The following is a 15,437-nucleotide window of genomic DNA, read 5'->3' on the forward strand; positions in this document are numbered from 1 at the left end:
TAAACTTTTGTAATATAAACTTTTGCAATGTGCAATATGCGCACCCCTGTGGCCATAGAATATATATACAAGGCACAGGGTCGGCAGCAGCGTTATTTAAGAAGTGACAATGTGCATGTAGTGCAGTGTTCACAGTTTGGTGGTGGATGTTGAACTGTTCAACAGTCTGACAGCATTCGGGTAGAAGCTGTTTTTCAGTGTGGACGTTTTTGCCCAGATGCTGCACAGCCTCCTTCCAGCGGGAAGGGGTGTGAACAGACTGTGCGCAGGGTGGGTGGAGTCTTGGAGGATGCAGGTGGTTTTGTCTCTGTGTGGAGATGTAGATGTCCCCAATGGGTGGTAAGCTGCATCCGATGGTCCTCTGTGCAGACTTCACCACCCGCTGCAGCGCTTTCTTTTCCGCCACCGTGTAGCCACCATACCACAGAGGGAGGCAGTAGGACAGCACACTCTCCACTGCATAGCTGTAAAAGGCCCTGAGGACCTCGGTGTTCAGTCTGGCCCTTCCCAATTTCCTCAAAAAATAGAGATGTTGGTGGGCTTTCTTGATGACAGTCGTGGTATTAGTGTGCCAGGTGAGTGTGTTGGAGAGGTGGACTCAAAGATACCTGATGGAGGAGACGATCTCCACCGCTACTCTGTTGATGTAGAGGGGGGAGGGGGTGGTGGAGGAGAGTAGAATATTTGTTTCTCAGTTTGAATTGATATTATGTTTCACAGTTTCAGTTGATATTTTGTTAGACGGCTAGGTCAGCAAAGTACATCAAGACACATTGATTGTTAGTTGTTTTAACACGGCTGTATCTGATTGGTCTTGGCATTGACAGATATTGAATGTTTGGTATCGGTATAATGCCATTCCTAGATTAAACACTGCTGACTCTAATCAAAATATTTAATTCATTTTGTCCTTAAGGTGAGTAAATGTTTGAATTGAATGAAACCTGCTGCTTTATTTGTGTCGCCCCCCCCCCATGATTGTTGTTGAAATATTTAAGAAGAGCAAATAGCAGCTGTTCTGCTGGAAACTAACTGGTTAATTAGCTGGTTTACCTTACACTGTAATGTTTTGCTCTACCAAAACAACAATTTATCAGTTTGTTTTGTTTGTATAACTGTTCTACATTAAAGGGGACAATGCATTAATTAACCTTGAAGCAAAGCAGTTATGTGATTGTACTGCAAGCATTCAGGCTTCAGCTGAGTTTCCATCCAGCTAAAGAGTTATTCCTGAGTCTCTAAACTGCATTTGTGGCTTCAGGGACCATTTTCTTTGACCTTTCCATTGAATGCAATGCTAGATTTGCAAATTGAAGTGCAGGGTTAATAAAGCTGTTTTGTTACCACTACAGAATAATTTAAGGAACTTATTCTTTTGTCCTTGTGAGCTGCCTTGAGACTTTGCAACACACGGAATCAGTCAAAGCTGAGATCCAGGCAGGCAGCATTCAGCAGAAAGAGCCAGAGAAAATGGCTAGCCTGCTGTTGCTATGGTGATTTAATCTGTCTCCCCTTTGCTGCCATCTAGTTTTGGTTTCATAGTGCAAAACACACTTGGTGCACTGCAGCAAAATTGATGTTTATGAGAGTAAGAGACAAATGTGCTTTTCTGCTAATTTATAGTTTACTTGCTCTGTAGTGATTTAAGCCACTGTCTTTATTTCCTGTATTTTCATGTCACTTTACAATCTGGTTTTCTGACACTGTTTTGCATTGATTGTCCTGTCAAATGAGATTAGTGTAATTGAGTTTTTCTGTCATTGTGTAGTTATTTTTCTGTTTATTTATGTACATGTGCAGAGAGGTGATTGGCCCATGCATAAGATGGAGTGTTTAGCCATGTGTGCCTACGGGGAAAACTGGTGTCCGTCAGAGACGGTCAGACTGGTAGCCAGAATCATCATCAAACAGGTAAGGGCATGAAGGAGGAAAATGAAAGCTGCAAGTGTTAAGTATGTTTGTTCCAATGAATGATGCCACATTTAAAATGTTTTGTTATCCATGGCACCATTTGGTGCATGTTGCACATGGACATGGTTGAGGTTTGGAATATAAATTATGTGGAAAATTGTCTTCCAGATGAGCTTTCTCTTCCTTCTCTTGCAGCATCCTGCAGCATTACCTGTATTACTACAGATGAGGTTGATCTCATATTAAAATTTTCCTTGATTTGTCAACAACACCCCAAAGAACTGCACTTGAACTCTTTAACTTCGGGTCACAACTCACTGCAAAATGTCCCAAAGGACACATGATTTGATGTTCTGAAGAAATCCTCTCGAACGCAATTATGACACCTACAGTTTTCCTCAGCTGTACCTTCAAGTCGATATAGTCATAATGCCAAATCATTACATAGGTCATCTTGAGATGCACAGATACAATGTAAACAACTCTCACTATTGCTGTACAGCAATTGGAGGTTCATTTACAACAAACCACACTACTTTTCTGTACTTGTCTGACAAAGGAATAAATGTTTATGGGAAACTTGCATTACACCAGAATGGACATGGAGGAGCGGGGGGAAGAAATCTTTCAAATAATTGAATACAACTATGCAGGCAGGTTGGTCAAAAACAGTTGGACACAAATGTGAGGCTCAATCAGACAGCTCTGATAAGTAAAAGGCTTTACTGGTGTGGGTAGCAGAGGTCAGTACATGAGAAGGCAGTCCAAAAAACAGCAGTACAAAAATCATCAGGCTAAGGCATGGTCATTCAAACAGGCACGAGGTCAGGTACACAATGAGGCAGGCAGGACTATGGAACACAAAAAACAGAGCTGGAGAGAAGGCACAAGGCGCATCAATCTGGCGAGGAACTACTGCAGCAAGTGAACCTTATATAAACCGGGTGATGAGCAGCAAATCAGGAACAGCTGTATGTGGAAAGCACCAGAATGTATGTATGTATGTATATGTATGTATGTGTATGTATGTGTATATATGTGTATGTATGTATATATATATATATGTATACATGTGTATGTATGTATATACGAGGTCTGTCAATAAAGTAATGGTCCTTTTTATTTTTTCAAAAACTATATGGATTTCATTCATATGTTTTTATGTCAGACATGCTTGAACCCTCGTGTGCATGCGTGAGTTTTTCCACGCCTGTCGGTGACGTCATTCGCCTGTGAGCACGCCTTGGGAAGGAGTGGTCTCGCCCCCTCGTCGGATTTTCATTGTCTGGAAATGGCGGAATGAAAAGGACTTTTTTTCCATCAGAATTTTTTTCAGAAGCTGTTAGAGACAGGCACCTGGAACCCATTTGAAAAATTTATCTGGCTTTCGGTGAAAATTTTACGGGCTTCACAGAGAATAAGGACTGTTACTACAGCTTTAAGGACCCCTTTAAGGACGCTCGGCGCGCCGCGCTCCGAGCTGCGACGACGCAGCACAAGCCACCGGACCATTTCTAAACAGATGGCTCTGTGGATACGAGACCGTCGTGTGCTCTTTCTCTGGTTATCACAAGAGCTGGACATCAGCCATTTTCCGGCAGATTTCACTTTTAACAAGACATTTTGTCATGGAAAGCCACGCGGAGGCTTCGTGCGTAAAGACCGATTCACTTTGGAAGCGAGTCAAAGGAACACCTCCGTTTCGGCGTGTCAGAGGACAAGTTTGGACATGTCCAGCTCTCCACAATTTCTCTGATACTTACTAGACTGGTAAGCATTGAAAGCTTAGATAGGCATGTCCAAACTTGTCCTCTGGCACTCCGAAACGGGGGTGTTCCTTTGTCTCGCTTCCAAAGTGAATCGGTCTTTACGCGCGAAGCCTCCGCGCAGCTTTCCATGACAAAATCTCTTGTTAAAAGTGAAATCTGCCGGAAAATGGCTGATGTCCAGCTCTTGTGATAACCAGAGAAAGAGCCCACGACGGTCTCGTATCCACAGAGCCATCCGTTTAGAAATGGTCCGGTGGCTTGTGCTGCGTCGTCGCAGCTCGGAGCGCGGCGCGCCGAGCGTCCTTAAAGGGGTCCTTAAAGCTGTAGTAACAGTCCTTATTCTCTGTGAAGCCTGTAAAATTTTCACCGAAAGCCAGATAAATTTTTCGAATGGTTTCCAGGTGCCTGTCTCTAACGGCTTCTGAAAAAATTCTGATGAAAAAAAAAAGTCCTTTTCATTCCGCCATTTCCAGACAATGAAAATCCGACGAGGGGGTGGAACCACTCCTTCCCAAGGCGTGCTCACAGGCGAATGACGTCACCGACAGGTGTGGAAAAACTCACGCATGCGCACGAGGGTTCAAGCATGTCTGACGTAAAAACATATGAATGAAATCCATATAGTTTTTGAAAAAAAATAAAAAGGACCGTTACTTTGACAGACCTCGTATATACACTGTAGTGTTCAGAATAATAGTAGTGCTATGTGACTAAAAAGATTAATCCAGGTTTTAAGTATATTTCTTATTGTTACATGGGAAACAAGGTACCAGTAGATTCAGTAGATTCTCACAAATCCAACAAGACCAAGCATTCATGATATGCACACTCTTAAGGCTATGAAATTGGGCTATTAGTAACAAAAAAGTAGAAAAGGGGGTGTTCACAATAATAGTAGTGTGGCATTCAGTCAGTGAGTTCATCATTTTTATGGAACAAACAGGTGTGACTCAGGTGTCCCCTATTTAAGGATGAAGCCAGCACCTGTTAAACATGCTTTTCTCTTTGAAAGCCTGTGCAAAATGGGACGTTCAAGACATTGTTCAGAAGAACAGCGTAATTTGATTAAAAAAGTTGATTGGAGAGGGGAAAACTTACCCGCAGATGCAAAAAATTATAGGCTGTTCATCTACAATGATCTCCAATGCTTTAAAATGGACAAAAAAAACCAGAGACGCGTGGAAGAAAATGGAAAACAACCATCAAAATGGATAGAAGAACAACCAGAATGGCAAAGGCTCACCCATTGATCAGCTCCAGGATGATCAAAGACAGTCTGGAGTTACCTGTAAGTGCTGTGACAGAAGACTCCTGTGTGAAGCTAATTTATTTGCAAGAATCCCCCGCAAAGTTCCTCTGTTAAATAAAAGACGTGCAGAAGAGGTTACAATTTGCCAAAGAACACATCAACTGGCCTAAAGAGAAATGGAGGAATATTTTGTGGACTGATGAGAGTAAAATAGTTCTTTTTGGGTCCAAGGGCTGCAGAGAGTTTGTGAGACGACCCCCAAACTCTGAATTCAAGCCACAGTTCACAGTGAGACAGTGAAGCATGGTGGTGCAAGCATCATGATATGGGCACGTTTCTCCTACTATGGTGTTGGGCCTATATATCGCATACCAGGTATCATGGATTAGTTTGGATATGTCAAAATACTTGAAGAGGTCATGTTGCCTTATGTTGAAGAGGTCATGCACTTGAAATGGGTGTTTCAACAAGACAATGACCCCAAGCACACTAGTAAACAAGCAAAATCTTGGTTCCATACCAACAAAATTAATGGCTCACAAATGTGAAGAAATCATGAAAAACTGTGGTTATACAACCAAATACTAGTTTAGTGATTAACAGGATTGCTAAAAAAGCAGTTTGAACATAATAGTTTTGAGTTTGTAGTGTCAACAGCAGATGCTACTATTATTGTGAACACCCCCTTTTCTACTTTTTTTTACTAATAGCCCAATTTCATAGCCTTAAGAGTGTGCATATCATGAATGCTTGGTCTTGTTGGATTTGTGAGCATCTACTGAATCTACTGGTACCTTGTTTCCCATGTAACAATAAGAAATATACTCAAAACCTGGATTAATCTTTTTAGTCACATAGCACTACTATTATTCTGAACACTACTGTATATCTACACTCAACAAAAATATAAACGCAACACTTTTGGTTTTGCTCCCATTTTGTATGAGATGAACTCAAAGATCTAAAACTTTTTCCACATACACAATATCACCATTTCCCTCAAATATTGTTCCCAAACCAGTCTAAATCTGTGATAGTGAGCACTTCTCCTTTGCTGAGATAATCCATCCCACCTCACAGGTGTGCCATACCAAGATGCTGATTAGACACCATGATTGGTGCACAGGTGTGCCTTAGACTGCCCACAATAAAAGGCCACTCTGAAAGGTGCAGTTTTATCACACAGCACAATGCCACAGATGTCGCAAGATTTGAGGGAGCGTGCAATTGGCATGCTGACAGCAGGAATGTCAACCAGAGCTGTTGCTCGTGTATTGAATGTTCATTTCTCTACCATAAGCCGTCTCCAAAGGCGTTTCAGAGAATTTGGCTGTACATCCAACCAGCCTCACAACCGCAGACCACGTGTAACCACACCAGCCCAGGACCTCCACATCCAGCATGTTCACCTCCAAGATCGTCTGTGACCAGCCACTCGGACAGCTGCTGGAACAATCGGTTTGCATAACCAAAGAATTTCTGCACAAACTGTCAGAAACCGTCTCAGGGAAGCTCATCTGCATGCTCGTCGTCCTCATCGGGGTCTCGACCTGGCTCCAGTTCATCGTCGTAGCCGACTTGAGTGGGCAAATGCTCACATTCGCTGGCATTTGGCACGTTGGAGAGGTGTTCTCTTCACGGATGATGCAAAGGAGATGTGTTGCACTGCTTGAGGCAAATGGTGGTCACACCACATACTGACTGGTATCCCCCCCACCAATAAAACAAAACTGCACCTTTCAGAGTGGCCTTTTATTGTGGGCAGTCTAAGGCACACCTGTGCACTAATCATGGTGTCTAATCAGCATCTTGGTATGGCACACCTGTCAGGTGGGATGGATTATCTCAGCAAAGGAGAAGTGCTCACTATCACAGATTTCGACTGGTTTCTGAACAATATTTGAGGGAAACGGTGATATTGTGTATGTGGAAAAAGTTTTAGATCTTTGAGTTCATCTCATACAAAATGGGAGCAAAACCAAAAGTGTTGCATTTATATTTTTGTTGAGTATATATATGAGAGAGAGAACACAGAAAAGCAATGAACCAAAAGGAAATAACAAAACGGACCAAAATAAAACGGAAAACCAGACAAAATTTCAAAAGCTGACAGTTTTTGAGTGATTATTTCTTTACATGTACATTTTAGCACACCATTTTATAAATATATGCTTATTTAAGTACACATCATATGTTCTGGTTGTTTCTGAAAGTGTTGATACACAGTAAGGGCTGTATATTCAAAAATGATGACCCCTTAGTAATGGTATGTCTGGGTATGCTGGACAGTCTATAAGGACAAGGAGCAGGACACAGATCTAAGGCCAAAATAAACTTTAATATTTTGCCAGGCAAATAAAGATCGTGAATGGCCACAAAAAAACAATTGATACTACTAATAGATCAGATTGTGTTTATACTAATGTTATTTGGTGTTCTACTATTGGCTAATGGGGCTATTCTACAGAGTGCCGTTCCTTCCCATTTAATCCCGAATAGAAAATCGGGGCAAGATTTGAAGTATCACTATACTTTCTTGATCCATCTTTGTCAATCTTGAACAAACTTGGTATATGTAGTAGTTTTGGCCCTGTTTTTGAAGTGCTCAAAAATTTCATGCTGATTCTCGAAATCATTGGTAACTTTGGGGTATTCATAGTCTTAACGGCTGCAGTCATGTTCAAACTTCTTTAAACGGGGTATTCTTAGTGACTATGACTTGAAACTTGTTTCATTGTGCTCCATTGGGTTAAAAATTTGAAGCCGAAGCAATGTTTGTTGTAGTTTTTGTTCAAAGCTGATATGGCTCCATCATGTCTGCCTGAGGGCACAGCTCCTGTCTTGTTTTGAGTTGGGTTGCCAGGTCTGCACGTTATAAGTCCTGTTAGGAGGCAAACTGGATTAAGTTTCATCCCATTTTTGGATTATGGTGAATTTAATATAACAGCATGCTGTGGAATAGACCTTAAATTTCTTCATTTCCTTAGAAGTGATGCAGGTATTGTCTTGCTTTTTGCACCAGAATGGAGATGTGCTTAGCTTACAGTGCCCTCCAAAAATATTGGAACACTTGGTATTTCACACATTTTGATTTCTTTATGCCATTTCAAATACAAAAATTTCTCCAATTTCTATAACTTCTTCTGTGTTGTCTGGGTGTCTTGGTGGCTTTCCTCACTCTTGTCCTTGTCTCAGTTTTTGTGAACTATTTACTCCATACAGATTTACCATAGAGTGCCATACTGTTTGTATTTCTTCATAATTAATGTAAATAAAGTCCAAGACACATTCAGTGACTTGGAAATGTTCATGTGTCCATCCCCTGACTTGTCTGAAGAAAACTGGCAATAAAACTGATTATTTACAGGTATTATACCTAGGGTTGGGTATGAAGAACCTTTTCTTTTCGGGTATCATTAAGAAATTATTTGATCCACCAATATCTATAGACTTTTTGCTTAATGATTCCCTTATCGGTCCTTCAGAGCAGTCGTTGTTTTTGAGGGTGTTTGTCGGGAAGGTCATAATTTCTCTACGTTGATTACAGACCCTGCAGTGGGTCAGTAATCAACCGTTTCTACGGCTCTGCTTTGAACCTTGAACCAACGAAGCAGTGCTTTGATCTGCTGCTTCGTTGGTTCTTTGCTTCGCTCCTCTTCAGAAGCGGCAACTCCACTTCTTATCCCCTCTCAAAGCCGTTAAAATATGTCAATCGTGAGTCACTTTTTGTGCAGATTAAAGTGACTAACTGGGACTCCTGTCTTATTGCGAGAAAGAAATGAGAATCGTCCTCCATTCGGTTGCTCCAAATGCTACGCCACTCTCTGCTGAGTTAATAACTTCAAAGCGAATCGCTGTTAAAATCAAATGACACCTCTTTCCAAACGTAATACAAACAATAAACTGCAATTGATCAAAATGTTTTTTCCTCCAAAAATGAGACGTCCTGCGCTGGCGTGCAGCAGCCCAAGACTGTGGCGTCTCACTAATTTAGAAGATCTTCACTTAGCCTGGAAAAAGACTTTGTTGCTCTATAAAAAAGCCCTCCGTAAAGCTAGGACATCTTTCTACTCATCACTAATTGAAGAAAATAAGAACAACCCCAGGTTTCTTTTCAGCACTGTAGCCAGGCTGACAAAGAGTCAGAGCTCTATTGAGCTGAGTATTCCATTAACTTTAACTAGTAATGACTTCATGACTTTCTTTGCTAACAAAATTTTGACTATTAGAGAAAAAATTACTCATAACCATCCCAAAGATGTATCGTTATCTTTGGCTGCTTTCAGTGATGCCGGTATTTGGTTAGACTCTTTCTCTCCGATTGTTCTGTCTGAGTTATTTTCATTAGTTACTTCATCCAAACCATCAACATGTTTATTAGACCCCATTCCTGCCAGGCTGCTCAAGGAAGTCCTACCATTATTTAATGCTTCAATCTTAAATATGATCAATCTATCTTTGTTAGTTGGTTATGTACCACAGGCCTTTAAGGTGGCAGTAATTAAACCATTACTTAAAAAGCCATCACTTGACCCAGCTATCTTAGCTAATTATAGGCCAATCTCCAACCTTCCTTTTCTCTCAAAAATTCTTGAAAGGGTAGTTGTAAAACAGCTAACTGATCACCTGCAGAGGAATGGTCTATTTGAAGAGTTTCAGTCAGGTTTTAGAATTCATCATAGTACAGAAACAGCATTAGTGAAGGTTACAAATGATCTTCTTATGGCTTCGGACAGTGGACTTATCTCTGTGCTTGTTCTGTTGGACCTCAGTGCTGCTTTTGATACTGTTGACCATAACATTTTATTACAGAGATTAGAGCATGTCATAGGTATTAAAGGCACTGCGCTGCGGTGGTTTGAATCATATTTGTCTAATAGATTACAGTTTGTTCATGTAAATGGGGAATCTTCTTCACAGACTAAAGTTAATTATGGAGTTCCACAAGGTTCTGTGCTAGGACCAATTTTATTCACTTTATACATGCTTCCCTTAGGCAGTATTATTAGACGGTGTTGCTTAAATTTTCATTGTTACGCAGATGATACCCAGCTTTATCTATCCATGAAGCCAGAGGATACACACCAATTAGCTAAACTGCAGGATTGTCTTACAGACATAAAGACATGGATGACCTCTAATTTCTTGCTTTTAAACTCAGATAAAACTGAAGTTATTGTACTTGGCCCCACAAATCTTAGAAGCATGGTGTCTAACCAGATCGTTACTCTGGATGGCATTTCCCTGATCTCTAGCAATACTGTGAGAAATCTTGGAGTCATTTTTGATCAGGATATGTCATTCAAAGCGCATATTAAACAAATATGTAGGACTGCCTTTTTGCATTTACGCAATATCTCTAAAATCAGAAAGGTCTTGTCTCAGAGTGATGCTGAAAAACTAATTCATGCATTTATTTCCTCTAGGCTGGACTATTGTAATTCATTATTATCAGGTTGTCCTAAAAGTTCCCTAAAAAGCCTTCAGTTGGTTCAGAATGCTGCAGCTAGAGTACTGATGCGGACTAGCAGGAGAGAGCATATCTCACCCGTGTTGGCCTCTCTTCATTGGCTTCCTGTTAATTCTAGAATAGAATTTAAAATTCTTCTTCTTACTTAGGTTTTGAATAATCAGGTCCCATCTTATCTTAGGGACCTCGTAGTACCATATTACCCCATTAGAGCGCTTCGCTGTCAGACTGCGGGCTTACTTGTGGTTCCTAGGGTTTGTAAGAGTAGAATGGGAGGCAGAGCCTTCAGCTTTCAGGCTCCTCTCCTGTGGAACCAGCTCCCAATTCAGATCAGAGAGACAGATACCCTCTCTACTTTTAAGATTAGGCTTAAAACTTTCCTTTTCGCTAAGGCTTATAGTTAGGGCTGGATCGGGTGACCCTGGACCATCCCTTGGTTATGTTGCTTTAGACGTAGACTGTGGGGGGGTTCCCATGATGCACTGTTTCTTTCTCTTTTTGCTCCGTATGCATCACTCTGCATTTAATCATTAGTGATCGATCTCTGCCCCCCTTCTCGGCATGTCTTTTTCCTGGTTCTTTCCCTCAGCCCCAACCAGTCTCAGCAGAAGACTGCCCCTCCCTGAGCCTGGTTCTGCTGGAGGTTTCTTCCTGTTAAAAGGGAGTTTTTCCTTCCCACTGTGGCCAAGTGCTTGCTCATAGGGGGTCGTTTTGACCGTTGGGGTTTTTCATAATTATTGTATGGCCTTGCCTTACAATATGGAGCGCCTTGGGGCAACTGTTTGTTGTGATTTGGCGCTATATAAGAAAAAAGTTGATTGATTGATTGATGTATAGAGAGACATTCATGCCATTAACGTCTGAAAGGAAATGCTTCTGGCAAAAATTACAGATTTTGTTTATTCCTATTTATGTCCAGAGATCAAGGATCCACTGACCAATTACATATTTAATTACTTTAAGACTCAATAAAATGTTGCTGTAGGAAACCTGTAAAACCTACCTGTAGTACACAGAAAATTCCCAGGAGGTATTGATAAGGAATCGGATCGATACGCGGAATCAATAATGGTATCGATCGATAAAATCTTATCAATGCCCATCCTTAATTATACCAAAGCACTTCATTACTTAAGCAACCCATCATCTTGGCTTTTATATTTTGAATTAATTTATATCGAGTTGTAGAGATTTGCTTTCACTTTGAGTTTAAGGAAGATAGTTTTAGAAATTTTATTTGAAATGGCATAAAGAAATTAAAAACATGTGAGATGCCAAGTATTCCAATACTTTTGGAGGGCACTGTATGTCAGATCTCAAGGATCTGCACCCTAAGGTAGCTGTAGTTCTTGATCCTCTCCGCTGCAGTTCCCTTTATTGTCAGTGGGTTGTAGTTCCTTAAATTTGCCTTACACCATTGAAGCAATGTCTCCACCTTGTCCAAGTAGACAGATGTGTCGTCCTCTGAGATCAAGCCCACTACCGCTGTCATCAACTAACTTCACAATGATGTTGGAACTATGAATGGATGTGCAGTCATAAGTGTAGAGTGATTAAAGGAGTGCTTCCGGACACAACCTTGTTTAAGATAATGTTGCCCACTCTCACCACCAGTGGTCTACCAGTTAAAGTGTAGGACCCTGTCACAGACGAGGGTTTCGAGGCCTAGAGTCCTGAGCTTAGTGTCCAATATATGGGGGCCTATTGTGCTGAGCTTAGTGTCCAGTATATGGGGGCCTATTGTGTTAAAAGCAGAGCTGTAGTCAGTGAATAAAAGCCTAGCATAATATTGATACTGTGTTTAACAGAAAAGGATATGTCAAAATATAGTAGTGGACACAGTTCATTTGGTTCCTGTTTGGTGGTGGCGAGATCTTTGCAGGAGAATCAAGCTTGAAGTCTTTAGGGTACTGGTGCTCAGTATCTTATTGTATGGTGGTGAGACTTTGATACTAACCAGTGACCTAAAGCAATGACTAGATGTATTTGGCACTAGGTCTCATTTGAGGATCCTTGGCTGCCACTAGAATAACTCAAACAGTTTTGGTTACTTACAGAGACTCTGATAAAGAGTATCACTTTCATTGTGAATGAACATCAGCTGTTACATTCTGGCCATTTACACATTTGTCTGGACTTGATGCATAACACAGGGGCCTGAGAGTTGTGGACCCCAGTGGCAGGACAAGATCAACAGGACATCCACATTCTGCCTTTCTGTAGCAGATAGATAGTTACTTTCAAGAGATGAGGATGGATGTGTTGTCTGCCTGGATGGTTGCCTTCCAGGACCTGACTTCAGACAACTTTATTGATCCCAAAAAGGGCAATTACGTTTACACTCCAATTACCTCAGAATTGAGGCAAAGTGGATGAAGGCCGCAGCAGGAGGGGCCCGCGCCGCCCAGTTTGGGGGTTGAAGGCTGCAGCAGTAAAAAAACGCGCTCTCTTGGGACTGAGGTAGCTCCATCATGTAGTCTGTTTGGTACTCATGATATTACAGCCTACTATCATTCATTCTTCCATCGATAAGTGCATGCAGCAGTGTATAAATGCGTGCAGCAGTGTGTGGCACCAGCTCATGCTCCTCGACCTGACTTAACCTTGACCTGGTTCTGTGTGTATAGCAGTGATACAGATATTGTCCTGGTTGAAAGTGATATTAATGTTAGAATTGTCTTATAGCCACAGACTGACACACCACAATAAAGAAGTACGTTGAAAGAAGAACAATTAGATTATTTTCATTATAATTGTCACAGTTGTGATTTTGCCTTTCTTTTTTTTTTCTTTTTTTTTTAATATTAAACTCGTCTTCTTTTTTCACTGTCTCTTGTTTCAGAGAGTTACAACAGAGCGCACTCCATCAGAAAGAGTACTGCTCCTCAGAGAGTTTGAATCCCGTAAGTAGGGGGGTCGGGGGTGGGGGAGCTGAGACAGAGAATATATAGTTACATGTGCACACACTTAGTTACATGGTTGTTTCTCAGCAGTTGTAGCAGTGTGCCTATTAATAGTTGCTGCTGTCATCTGCAGTCTTTGCTGTCTCTCTTTCATTCACTCAGTCTGTAGAGAGTTGGGACTTGAATCCCATGTTCCCTTTTGGTGTAATTACAGGTGACCTCTTGTTAACAATTTTCTTTTTGTCCTTGAGCAAGATGTTTAAACTTTAACTGAAGACTTGTAAATCTCTTGTGTGGTAATTTGTTTTGGTTTGTAACTCAGTTTTTGTACAAACATGTTGCTAGGAAACTGAATGTGCCACATTATACTGGAGTCTACTGCTGCTGAAATGATTGATAGGAAGCTAATCTTCTATCATTTCAGTAGATGATCAAAAAATTAAATTTTATACTTTTGCAAACTGCATTTTCTCAAATGTTTTATATCTCTGTGGAATTAAGAGACAAGACGGGAAACCAGTTTGAACAAAAGCAGTTTAGAGATGTCCCCTTAGACTCTGGGAAAATATGGTGACTACTTCTTCTGATGATTCACTCTTTTTGCTCTGGGCCGCCACAGCAGATCCATCCGAGGTGGATCTGCATGTTTATTTTTTACGCTAGATGCCCTTCCTGAGGCAACTGCACATTACATGGTGAATGGGCACAGGTGGTCTTGAACCACAAACCTTCAGTGCACTAACCACCTGCACCATCGTGTTGCCTGTTCGGAAACATTGTGGCTATTTTTCCATTTAATAGACTTAACAGTGAACAGAATTAAGTAAATAAAACTGTTCGCAGACCAAGAAGCTTTTAACATTTTGTTCTGTGCATGTTTCAGCTGAGTGAGTTTGGCAAACAGCTAAAGCTGGTCTCAGCAGTCTTATTGCCATACTGTAATTTTGTTAAAGAATGTATTTTCTGGAGCATGGAAACCGCTGCTTTCATCTGAGGATCCGTGGATTTGTAGATATTAGTCATTTTAGCAGTGATCTCTTTGGTTGTCTCATTTGTCCTTTTGTATCCACGACAACTCACCTGACCTCATCATAACCTTTTTGTGTACAATGTTTTTGGCTGGAACAAAGTATATGAATTATAGGTTTTACGTGATTGTTGATTTGCTGACGTCTTCAAGTAGGGATAATTGGACTTAAATCATATTTGTAAATTTGTATATACAGGGGTGGATCAGTTTCTCATTCTGGTGTTTTATCACTAAAAATTTACTGACACTGACATATAATACATGCATGCAACTATTATGGTGGAGCGGAAGGGATCATTTTGTGAGCTTGTTCCTTTTTTTCTTTTTTTTTTTAACCTTCTATTTTCTGCACCTCTGCCAGATTTAGATAAGATGGACAGTGAAAAGGAGGAGATGAATCAGTCAGACATAGCAGCACTGCACCACTTCTACTCCAAATACATCAGCGACCTGCCTGATGACCAGGCTCTCACTGAGCTCTTTGCACAGGTAAAATAACGCCTGAATAAGGGTTTCAAGCTGTGCTCTTAATTTAAAGCACACAGTAAGGTCGAGGGTGCTCAGGGTCATCCATGCTACTCTTAACTGGAGTACATCTTGAACAGCTGCCTGTGTCTGTCACTGCATGGAGAGATTATGGGGCCAGTGGAAGAACAACATATTTTGAAATTGATTTTGTAAAGCTCCATTCTCATTTGTTCCAACCAGCTGAGTATTTTTATTTATTTATTTATTTGCATAACTTCTGTGTCATTGCCTTTTTTTTTTCTGTTCCAGCAACACCAAATAGATCATCCCTCAATTATGCTAACACCTTTAAGGAGTGCATGTTAGAATTATATTTGTCAGACAAATTCCTTATGCAGAAATTTAGGACGCTGCATGTGCTGCAGTTCCTCTGAGGAAAAAAGTTAATTTCAAAGACTGGCTTTTGCGGAAGAGCTCCTCCTGAGTATGCTGTCTAATCTGTACAGTATCTTTTTAAATTTTGATACACTTTCAACCACTGAAAACTACGGTCATTCTACTCTTCATAGTTTGGATCCTACTTGGGATTTTTGTAACGGCATCTCACAATTGGATCGAAGTCTGTCACCAGACCTCA

General features: G+C 40.9%; 1 protein-coding gene across 1 annotated transcript in view; it reads left to right on the top strand.

Annotated features, from left to right (window-relative positions):
* Window positions 1–15,437, top strand: part of smyd2a (SET and MYND domain containing 2a) — a 60,724-nt gene that overhangs the window by 10,463 nt on the left and 34,824 nt on the right. The window contains exons 3-5 of the mRNA XM_034187696.1: window positions 1,801–1,911; window positions 13,242–13,302; window positions 14,694–14,821. Of these exons, the coding sequence (XP_034043587.1) occupies window positions 1,801–1,911; window positions 13,242–13,302; window positions 14,694–14,821 (300 nt within the window). The remainder of the gene's footprint in view (window positions 1–1,800; window positions 1,912–13,241; window positions 13,303–14,693; window positions 14,822–15,437) is intronic.

This window comes from Thalassophryne amazonica, chromosome 2 (genome assembly GCF_902500255.1).
Source record: "Thalassophryne amazonica chromosome 2, fThaAma1.1, whole genome shotgun sequence".
NCBI classification, from domain to species: Eukaryota; Metazoa; Chordata; class Actinopteri; order Batrachoidiformes; family Batrachoididae; genus Thalassophryne; species Thalassophryne amazonica.